This window comes from Lactuca sativa, chromosome 6 (assembly GCF_002870075.4).
Source record: "Lactuca sativa cultivar Salinas chromosome 6, Lsat_Salinas_v11, whole genome shotgun sequence".
Lineage (NCBI taxonomy): Eukaryota > Viridiplantae > Streptophyta > Magnoliopsida > Asterales > Asteraceae > Lactuca > Lactuca sativa.
This window is the reverse complement of record NC_056628.2, coordinates 156300112-156312398: the sequence shown is the minus strand read 5'-3', so window position 1 is coordinate 156312398 and position 12287 is coordinate 156300112. Positions and strand designations below refer to the sequence as shown.

At 31.9% G+C, this 12287-nt stretch overlaps 1 protein-coding gene across 1 annotated transcript; it reads right to left on the bottom strand.

Annotated features, from left to right (window-relative positions):
* Positions 1-3103: 3103 nt before the first annotated feature.
* Positions 3104-5456, bottom strand: LOC111901102 (MND1-interacting protein 1). The gene is made up of 3 exons (XM_042895919.2): positions 5326-5456; positions 3848-5221; positions 3104-3737 (listed from the first exon to the last, which is right to left on the bottom strand). Exons 1-3 carry the CDS (start codon positions 5416-5418, stop codon positions 3258-3260), a joined length of 1947 nt encoding a protein of 648 aa, XP_042751853.1. The 5' UTR covers positions 5419-5456; the 3' UTR covers positions 3104-3257.
* Positions 5457-12287: the final 6831 nt, after the last annotated feature.

Genomic DNA, 12287 nt, shown 5'->3' with positions numbered 1-12287 from the left:
TTTCTTGAAAAAGGGAAGACAAATAGTATCCATTTTCCTATCTTGACTCTTATATCTATGAGCCCAGGATATTGTCATTTATATAATTTATTCTTGTTTACCTTTTCATTAACTTTTTTTTACGAAATTTTCAAAGATTAGTTTTAGGTAAAAAAGAAAGAAAATAATACATGCTAGTAAACATAAATTTATCCACCTAACAACACCAAATCAAAAAACAAATGATATATTGATATACAATAGACTTCAAGATTTAGTAACTAAAAAAGAAGCCATAGGGTAAATAAAAGAGATTTCACTTATTTATACAAATAAAGAAGGATTGAAATTGAAACCCATGATTTTATGGAAGGCAATTTGAATTCCCTTAATGGTAGGATTTTCTGAATTTCTTGACGAAATCACATATATTTTACTATATGGTTGTGTTTTCTATGTGCTTCACTTTTTTTTTTTTATGTGTTTAAATCTATTTCTATAGATCTGATTTCACGATTTCCAAAAATATGTTTTTGTAGCCGAATAACCTCATTAAACTTTAGGTCGTAAGGTGTCATATCATATTTATTTTACCATACTATTGCAGTGTCACGTCATTGTCATATCATTTTTCCCATCATCCTACAAAACTGATGGGTGTCATACACCTTACTACACTTTTATCTTATTTATTTATTTATTTTAATTGGTCACAAATGTCAACTATTACAAAACGGACACAAAAGAGGTGTGGTAATTAACTACCATCTTGCGGTGGCCATACCGCAACACAACAATGGGGTCGGTGTTGTGTGCCCTACACACTGTTGTGCCACCTTGCCCACCGTAGTGTGTGGTTTTAGGTGTACTGTGTAGCCCCATATAACACCTTAATTTACATGTATGAAAGTAGCAACCAAATATTAAGCGGTGCAATAACATATTTAATAGTAGTAAATAGAATAGCCTAAAACCCATATTTTACACAATGTTCGTATTTTTTGAATACCGATATTCAAAGAATATTTACTTGATTATATGTTATTTTGGTTACAAATATGGGATTGATTCACACTTTATTTTTATAGAAATATTTACCGACCAAAGAAAAAAAACTGAAACAATTATGAGATTTTATAAGAGTATCTACAATGGTGAGTTTAATGAGAGAGCTGAATGAGGTGGCAAGTCTATGTGTCATTCAATGGATTAAACTCTATCATTGTGAGATGTCACATTATCATTCAATGGATTTGGAGTTCAATGACTATGGAACTCTTCAATGGGAAAAAGGAAAATTTTTAATTCTTAAATATTTATTATAAATTACATTTGTAAGATTCTATTGAACTTTGTGGAGTTCAATGCAATTTAGGAAAAAAAATGATAGAGTTGTATGGATTGTAGAAAGATGATGTGACAATCCAATGAACTCTATAGAGTTCCATGCATTGTGGATGCCCTAAATGGCAACATGCTAAGTGGTTGCCATGTTTATAGCGTCAAATTAGTATATTCTCAAAAAAAATATTTGATTATCAGTCTCATTGAAATCTTTTGTTCTACAATTTCGTCTACATATTAGGATCAATTGGCTACATTATGTGCACTACATTGTCCTAGTATGCTTGCAAAACTGAAGTTACGCCTTATGGAAATTAGGAGAGACAAACATAAATATCATGTCTACATGAAACCTTGATTGAAAAAATCACATTTCAAGATGAAAGATGTTAACACTTAAGAAATTACGACTTCATCAATATAGTGTCATTCAATATAAAAACACAATCTTCGAATTCGCGAACAAAAGTTAATTTTACATAATGTTGTAGTAATTATAAAGTTACCCTAAACTACAAAAAAAACATAGCCAAGATTTGTTAGCATTAGGTGATTTGATTCACACTCCATGATCGAAATATTTACTATCAAAATAGTGAAAAAGCTTAAACAATTAGAAGATTTTCTATGTGGCAACATACTAGTGGGTGATTCTCCCTTTTATTATGTCAAATAAATACGCTCTAAGAATAAATATTTGGTTATCAATCTCATTGATATCTTGTATTCTACAGTTACTTATCCACATTATGATCACTTGGCTACATTCCGTGCACTACATGACCTAGTATGTTTAAGGAACTGCAAAACTGAAGTTAAACCCCCATAGCAAACAAGAGAAACATAAATATCATGTATACATGAAACCTTGATGGAAAAAAATCGCATTTCTAAATGAAAGATATTAATGCTTATCAAATTGCAAACCACATTCTATATATAACCGAAATCTTCAAATTCACAAACAAAAGAGAATTTTACATAATGATGTAGAAAATATAATGTCACCCTATGTTACATAAGATGTAGCCAACATTTGTTAGTATTTGGTGATTTGATTCACACTCTATGTTCGGAGAAAAATATTTACCATTTGCAAAGAGAAAAAGACTGAAAACATTATGAGATTCTCTATGTGGAAACTTGCTATTGTGTGATTGTCCCATTTATGAGGTCAAATAACACTATTTGAATAAATATTTGATTATCAATTTCATCGACATCTTGTGTTCGACTGTTTCTTCTGCAGATTATGAAAACTTGGCTACATTTCGTGCACTACACCGACCTATATGCTTAAGAAACTACAAAACTTAATTTATACCCCATAGCAAATAGAAAAAACAAACATAAATCTCATGTCTACACAAAAACTTGATTGAAAAATCGCATTTCAAGATGAAAGATATGAACGCTTAACAATTTGTGACTTCATCAATAATAACATGTTCTATATATAACCATATATAACAAGAATCTTCAAATCCAGAAACAAAAAGAAAATAATGTTTGTACAAAATACAAAGTTATCCTAAATTACAAAAAACATAGACAACATTTGTTACCAGTACCATACTATAATTACACAAAATTAAATGCATTTTGCAAAACCTAAAACTTGTTCAAAAAGTAATTTAACAAAGACTTTTTCTTTCTAAGTAGATTGTTACTTTTTGATAGTTGAGAAAAAATGTGGTTATTTAGTAGTGAATCACACTCCCATTTTTTTGTGAACATTCCTTTCTCAATAGCATATTAAGCAATTAGACAAAAGAAAAACTTGCACCACAACATATACTCTAATTCTTACTATTAAGTCAAAACTTGCACCACACAACATAAATCCTAATTCTTACTATTAAGTAAATAAAATACACAAATCTTCACCACTATATACCTATTGTTCAGAACACAAGAACACAAACAATCCAAAACTAGGAACTTCCACCAAAAACACGAATCCTTTGTTCAATCGCAACCCCACAAGTTGGACATTCATCCTTCTTAAGACCCTTATTGCAATCACCACAAACTACTTCATGAGCACATGGTAAAAATACCACAGAAACTTCATTTTCACCACACATTACACATTCATAGTAAGCTTCATCATCACTTTCATCACCTTCATCACTAGATCCATGAAGCATTTTCCCAATAGTATCATTTCCAAAGTGGGTCCCAAAAAGACTAGCCCGATAATGATCCGGGTCAGTCAAAGATTTGACCCGTGAGAGTTCTTGTTCGAGTCTTTGTATGTCATCTTTTTGGCATTTCAAATCCAAATCAATTCTTGCATGTAATGATTCTTGGATTCTTTTGTTGTCTGATATGGTTTGTTCTTTGAGAATCATTTCTTGTTCTACACGTGCAAGAGCATGTTTTTTGGATTCCTGTTCCTCCCTCCATTTTTCCTGTTTTAGAAAGATTAAAATGAAAAGTAGATTAAAGATTTAGAAAAAGCTACCATATATACATACAATAATGATAATATATAAAAAGAATAGAAAGAAAATCAAAATACCTCGGCTGTTTTTTTAGATGCTTCAACTTGAATCATTTCTTCTTCTATCTCCACGAGCTTCTGTTTCTCAGATGTAATATCTTCCTCCAACTTACCCTTTTGTTTCTCCCACGCTAAAATCTTCTTGAGATGCTTCTTCTCCCTTTTAGCAGACTCAACAATTGAAGTCACAGACTCAGAAGCACTCAACTTTGAAGCCATAATTTCAGCTTTAATTTCTAAATTCTCAATTTCAAGATAACTCATTAACATTAGTGCATGATCACATTCTGTATCTAATGCCCTCAAAGCCATCTCTGCATCAATGAGACTCTTCATGGTGGGGTGGTCAATATCAAGAGGTGACTTCTGCTTCTTAGTCCATTCGTTATCCTCCTTTTCCATTCTTAACTTCTTTAACTCATTGCGATCTTCACACAACCTTTTTGCTGCTTGCAATGCTTTCTCATCAGCCCACTTCTTTTTTTCATTGATGCGTGTATCAAGATCCTTGATTTCTTTCATTAAACTCATAAGTATCTCATCCTTGGGATTCAAATCATTGAATCTTTTCAAGATACTTTTGGTAGATGTTTGATTCTTCATACACAAACCTTCAAGACTTACCTTACTATGTTTTACATCTGCAACTAAAGAATCTCCATCCAAGCTTCTATACTCTGCAGCTAAAAAGTCTGCATTATCTTTTAAAAGGACAAGCATTGATGGAGTGGGCTCTGACCAATTTGGATGTGGATCATCCATTTGTGTATTAACACCATCGCCATCATCATTAGAGATTTTTGATGAACTTACACGAATTGTATGAAGGTCAGAAACGAGTAACCAACACATGGCATCCCTTCTGCTCATAAATGGATAACTTTTCCTCAACCAACATAATAAAGAAATGAGTGTAGCTTCTCTCAACAACTTCAAATTAGCAAACACTTTCTCGGTGCTAACAAATTTATCATTGCATCCACTATCGGCAGTACTCAAATATATTTGGGCATTATGCAAAATGTTAGTCAATGGGTCCATTTTCCCATGACAATGTCCATTCCTCAATATAGCTTCTAAAACAGCATGCTCATCATAGCCTGATGAAACAAGCTGGGAAATAGCCTTGATGTACAAAAGCTCTATTTTTTTCAAAATAGAGTCTTCAAGTTGCTCATATGTATAATGATCCAACGTTTCATCATCAAAATTAGGGTTTAAATTAGGGGTTTGTGCCGATTTGTTAAACCCCAATTGAAAACCCATCGGATTTAAAGAAGAATCAGGATCACTACCTGATGGTGTAACCAATGCTTTGGGACTAGGTTCCGGAGGCTGAGACATCCGATTGGGGTGAACACGTCGTGCTTTAATACCAGTGCTCATTAGCTCCTACAAAAACACATCGAAATTTATACAATCATTTCATTTTCATCAACAAAATCATATAGCTATTTGATCTAACCATACAGAAGATATCGATTATGCAAACTTACAAGTGTATTTCGATGTTTGAAAGCGGAAGTTCGATGATTCAAGAGAAGAGAGAGCATGCAGAATGGTTCGTAACGGATGCAATAAGGAAGCATGAAACGAGTGGAATTATTTTGAACATATATGAAGATTAATTCTTTTTTACAGAGTAAAAGTTTAAGTAATTAAATTACTCTTGTTATGGGAAGTAGCAACATACTCAATAAACATTGTATGTTTTCTGAATTTAGCAAATTTGACCTTGAGAAAGTAAAGCCTGATAAGGCCAATTGTATTTATTAGCCAATTAATGATCCTAATGTAATAATGGGTCATAGTATGTGATATTTATAAAATTACTATACTATGGATTTTGAAAATCATACTTTGGATTTTGAAATTAATAAAAAGTTTCTCTTTCTTACTTTTTTGATGTAATAATCGTTCATAGTATGTGATATTTATAAAATTACCATACTATGGATTCTGAAAATCATACTATCGATTTTGAAATTAATAAAAGCTTTCTTTTTCTTGCTTTTTTGTTTGTCATAAATAACTCGTCATTGATATTAATAAAAGGTTTTGATTATATTTTTTTTTTTCGAAAAAATAACTTTCTATTTCTTACATTTTTGTGTTCTCTCTCTCTCTCTCTCTCTCTCTCTCTCTATATATATATATATATATATATATATATATATATATATATATATATATATATATAGGACTAGGTTAAAGTGTTTTTTACATCTATTGTGTGCTAGAATGCACCAATAGAAATTTACTAAAATTATATTATTATGTAATTAAATAATGATAGATATTAAATGGTTTCCATAATTGTATGTATATTAAATGATATCCATAATTATAATTTTCTCTTTATGGAAATTAATTAAATTCGTCATTAATGTCAGCAATAACATTCTTTCAGAATGAATTCGTATCTAGGTTTTTATGTTAGCAATAACATTATTTCAGGACCCACTCACTTAAAATACAATAAAGTTGTATGGAATATGAAGAATGAGGGTGTATTCTAGTAGAATATACTCTCGTTCTCCTAGAATACACTCTTATTATTTTATATATGAATTCATTTTGAAAGAATATTATTATTAACATTAATGACGAATTAAATTAGTTTCCATAAAAAAGAATTATAAATATGGATATCATTTAATATCCATTTAATGTTTACTCAATTCTTATTGGTGCATTCTAGCACACAATAGATGTGAGAAACATTTAAACCTACCTCTCTCTCTCTCTCTCTCTATATATATATATATATATATATATATATATATATTCTAAAACAAAAAAAAGTGTAAACAAATTGACATATCTAAAACTGAAAAAAAATATAAATAGAAAATAAGTTTTTGAAAATTTCTTTTGTTCAAATCATTAATTTTTTTTTCAAACTTTATTATTGTTTTGCAATATTCAATTAAATTTTACTAACTCTATTATTTTCTAAATTTTCTTTTAAAGCTTCTTACAAGATAAATGGTTATGAATACCAAAATTTAGAAAAAAAACATAAAAAAGTAAATGTCTTGAAATTGTTTTTTTTAAAAAACAAATTCTAAACTAAAAAAATAAAAACAATTTTTTTTTGGAAAAGATAAACAATTCAGTAGAAAACTTCACCATAACTTTAAATAAAAAAACATAACATTATATAAAAAAACATATTAAAACATGTTTTTCATTTAATGTGTTTTAAAAAAACATGTTTGTATTTTTAGAAACCCAAAATTTTAATGTTAACAAACACATATATTAATAAAAATATTATAAAAATAAATTTACGAGACATATTTGTAAAATAAAATAATAATAACCATAAAATAATAAATTTGAATATATCATTTCAAAAAGAAAATATTAAAATTTTTATTAACAAATTTTTCATATCGATGGAATCATATAAATATTTTCTATTCCTTTACCTAGCACATAACCTAATAATAAATATATTTATATTATATAATTTAAGTCTATTTTTTTTAATGTATGCGTTTTATTATAATAAAAAAAGATATGTTATATATATATATATATATGGGTAAACTGAATATACCTAACAACCTTATATAAGCTTAGGTACCTAACCATATCATACTACGTAATTTTGTATCATATTTGCATTGTAATCACCCAAACTTCTTAAAATTGAACCTCGTAACTTGATTGCTTCCAAAATATTTAGACTTTTACCATTATCTTCCTTCAAATGACGTCTTTCTATCGGAGACCCCTTGGTGGGCTTCATATACTACCGTTACAAATCAAATGATGTAGGAGGAATATAATGGTGAATGTCTGAAAATCTTGGAAGTAAATTAAGTTAATGGTTCAAGTTTAAGAACCTTAGATGATTGCAATGAAAATATAATGCAAAACAATGTAGTATAATGTGGTTAGGTACCTAAGCTTATATAAGGTTGTTAAATATATTCACTTTACCCTATATATATATATATATATATATATATATATATATATATATATATATATATATATATATATATACACACACCAAAATACTATTGTGTGCCAGAATGCACAGATCTAGACCAACGGATGAAATTAATCAACATACATGATTTGAGGGTGTATGTTATTGCAATAGGATAATATGTACCTTATAATCACTTAAATATTAGCAAAAGAGTATTTTGGACAAATAAATACATTTATAAAAGAAAATTTTCGGATTTTTAGGGATAATTAATTATCCTAATTTTAAAAATCTATTTTTTTTAATTAATTTAATTTTAATTCTAACGTAATTTGTATACATAACCAATTTTATTCTATCAGAATATTTTTTTGTTAGAATGATGTTCTTTCAGAATTTTATTGTATTAGAATATTATTGAAGAATAACAACATTCATGAATCCGAGATTGAAAAATAACAACATTTTAATATATTATTATACATGCGAACTTAAATATAAATTCATACATATTCTTACAGATTAAAAGCCTTATACATTTTAATATAATTCTACACATTCTAAAAGAATATTAACAAAAATGAATAAAATTCTTAAAAAATAATAACATTCTAAAATTGTGAGTATGATCAAACTTTATTCATTCGTCAAGTTATTCTTATTAGGTCTTCGACGCAATTTTTCAACAATTCCTATCAGAAAATACAACAAAAACTAATAATGATTAAAAACACGTTACTTACAATTAACTATCACTTTATATATTATGGTAGAATACATAGAATATGACATAATACATAGAAAAAGAATAATAGGTAATCCAAGAGAAATATCTATTACAAAAAATAATAATAATAATAGGCAATCCAAGAGAAACATCTATTACAAAAAAATATATATTAGCAGGTAAACAAAGATTCTAAAATAATCATTAAATATAAAGTGTAGTTACCAATTAATTCTGATGTAACATCCGAATTTCCAGGGATAATATTTTTAGTATTCATTTCGAGATATGAGGAGTGACTCGACGAGTTGGTGCCTTAACTCGTCGAGTAGGGTCGCGTTTTGGTGACGTGTTTAATGAATGGACTTGACGAGTCAGGTATCTGACTCGCCGAGTCAGCGCTGCTGAGGAAAACCCTAATTGTCTGGGTTTGTGACCTATTTAAAGGCCCTTATGGCCTTCATTTGCGGCCATGCTTCCCTTGCGAGACTAATTGATCCAGAGAGCATAGAGAGAAAGAGGGAGCTAATTTTCATCATTTTGGGTGCATTCTTGCAAGGAAGAAGGAGAGTGTTCAAGCTAAATTGTTGGATGGGCTCAGATCTACTACTATTCCATTCAAAGTTGTGGTTTAAGGTATAAATCTCTATCTGTTTTCTTATGGTTAGTAGATCTCATGAATCTATGGTTTCTTTACCCTTTTTTGTTGAGATTATGGAGCATGGGGAGTCCCATTGAGGCATAAGACATTAGATATGGACCTTGAGAGGTCTAGAGAGTCCCAATCATCTAGGTTTATGCAGTCCCATTGGAGTTTTGAGTATAGGTTGTCATTTTAAGAGTTATTTCATCAAATAGAACTTGATGTGTGGTGCATGGACATAAAGATTGAACCTTTGCATGACTTTTGGGTGCTAGAAGGCTAGATTTATAAGTTAGAGAAACATATCTGACCTCAGAAGGTCAAATGAGTATTGTTATTGAGGAAACTCGTTGAGTCCATGAGAGGACTCAACGAGTCGGATCGGGTTGCCCCGCGATTCATGATCAGTGGTAACCCGTCGAGTGAAAGGTTAACTCGACGAGTCGAGTGAGGCCTTAGGAGAATTTAGAGGATACGCATGGACTCGCCAAGTCGCCCGAGTGCACTCGACGAGTCTGGTCAAAGTTAGACCGTTGACTGGAGTTGACTTCAGTTGACCTTAGGGTTTGGTCAAACTGATTCAAGAGAGGTCAGGGAAGGGTAGAATGGTCTTCTACCCATTCTTCAGAGATGAGAATATAAGGAGAGTATTGATTAGAGATATTATCATTTTGATAGGCGGAGGCTAGATCGGGGATATCGAGAACTAGAGTATACAAGACATCATGCGAGGTGAGTCTTCTCACTATACATTACCTAGAGTGGTATCTATGTGAAGACTAGAGGGTCTTATGTGTATGTGTATGTTTAAGATTTATGTGCATTGTGTTATATGTATGCTATGTGTTATATAGACCGGACCAGAGGGTCCAACGACTCATGAGGCTAGAGGGTCCTCGATCAGACCGTACCGGAGGGTCCAACGATTTTGTTGGGCTTATAGTGTTGCGTCATGGGCTCGGTCCTTAGCCCAGTTTTGGTATCCGGTTCGGGCCTGTCCAACCGTGATTATTTTACTCTAGGGTTTTAGTATTTAAGGTGCATACATGCATCCTTAGTAAAAAACAAAAACGCTTTTATTATTTTCTCTTATCAAAGTATTGTAAACCTTAGCTCGCCTCTACAGTGGAAGTTCTTCATCGAGCTCTGCTGAAAGAATTGTATTCGACTGATGAAGATCTGGAACATTCGATTCAAACCTTGCTGCTTTCTGAAATTTGGTTATTTCAAATAGAAGCCCGACGAGAAACTCATTCAGGCTTTTGATCAGTTTAATCATCTCCTCAGTAAGATGATAAAGCACGGGATCGAAAGGCAGGTTATTGAACAGAAAGTTACCTTCTGAACGGTCTTAGACCCGAATGGATGGAATTTGTGTCCATGGTGAAGGCACACGAGCAGTTCAAATCAAACTCTCTGGCAAAACTAGTGGGAATTCTAAAGTCCCATGAAAGTGTGGTGTCAAAGGAAACGAACGTAGTTTCCAGTTTAGGGTCGTTAGCTCTTGTTTCAAAAGGAAAAAGTGTTGTTGAAGAAGAAGAAGAATTGGATCTTGCTGACTATGATCTAACTGGTGAAGAGTATGCCCTGATGGTTTCCAATCCAAGAAAGTTCATCAAAAGAAAGTTCCCAGCTAACAAGAACCGAAATTGGCAGGGAAGTTATAGTTCTGAAAAGGTGAAGGAGGAACCGAAGATGGGTTCAAAGTCATAAAAATCCAAGAAGGAGATGAAGATTGGTGGTGACTTAGGCTTTGATTGCCATTATTGTGGATGCAAGAATCACTTTGCCAAAGACTGCATGCTGAAGAAAATGGCAAAAAAGTTTGATGAGGATGATGAGGAAGCGAACCTCTTGAAACGATTGGAGGAGATCAAGAAAAGAAAATCAGCAGCTAACAATAACACCATGAATGCTTTGATTGTACAGGATACAAGTAACAATGATGAGTTCGGTGGAGTGGAAGTTTGGTCCACAAATTCAGAGGACTAAGAAGTGAGAAAGCCGACTCATGGCAAGGCTATGCTGGTGAAAGAAGAGTATGTTGCAGGAAAATGTTTGATGGTGACAGAAGGTGTATCACAGATGCGAGGATACACAACAGATGGTGGGCTGGAAGATGAGAAGGAGCGAGAGGATAGGTGTTTCCCTGCAAAACCTGTCAGTGCACAGATCAACGAATGTGATGAGTTGATCAAGAAGGTACAAAATATTCTTGCTTCTCTAAAAATACCTTTTACTAACTATGAAAAGGAACTGGATAACTTAAAATCCAAATTTTCTAGTATAAGTAGTAGTCTTACCCAAACTCGTGTCACAAACTCTAATCTGACTGATCAAATTAGCAGGATATCGTCGAAGAGTGAGTATAGCAGGATGTGGATTGAGCAAAAGGAGAAAGAGTTAGTTAGGTCTAAGGATGAGTCAATCTATTTGCAACGAGACAATCTTAAGCTTTTAAAACAGCGAAACTTTTTTTGTTTGATTGCGAAAAGACTTTATTTTAATATCACTCAATTGCATCTCGATTGTGAAATAGGAAAGAAGATACATCGCATGATTTTACCCTTCCTTGAGTTAAAGGAGGATGAAGTCGATGCTGAAGCTTACAACTATGAAAATATTGTATCTTCTGACGAAGTCTCTCCTGCCTACAAAATTGGTCTTGACAAAATAGAGTCCTACATAAAGTCAAAAGACCATAAGGACATGCTCAAAAAATCTGTTGGATGAAAATGATAAATTGAAATTGAGAACCGAAACTGTACAGAAATTTGACTCGTTGAATGCCAAATTAAGTTCAGAAAATAAAATTGATGTTGAACATGCATCTGAACTTAATGAGGATGATGACATGAGTAAAATCTCTGTAGAGGATGTGGTGGACTGCTCAAAATTTGTCAAAAGCGAACCCGAAACTAACAAAAATCTGATCTCTAAAAACTCCGTTGAGTTTGCTCACTCATCGACAGACAAGACCAAAATTCTCAAGGCAAAAGCTGTGGTATATCAAAAGGTTCAAACCACTCCAAATAAAGTCTACATAGTTCAGGGAGTCACTCCTCAACAAACAGTAGAACTGACAGCTATGGTAGAAGAAGATAATGCAAATGGATGTGAAGAGTTCTTCTGGTCAGCACCA

Coding starts and splice junctions, on each gene's coding strand:
- LOC111901102 (XM_042895919.2), bottom strand. CDS start 5,418: ATGCTTCCTTATTGCATCCGTTACGAACCATTCTGCATGCTCTCTCTT. Junction 5,222..5,325: donor TCAAACATCGAAATACACTT/GTAAGTTTGCAT, acceptor GTGTTTTTGTAG/GAGCTAATGAGCACTGGTAT. Junction 3,738..3,847: donor CATCTAAAAAAACAGCCGAG/GTATTTTGATTT, acceptor TTTCTAAAACAG/GAAAAATGGAGGGAGGAACA.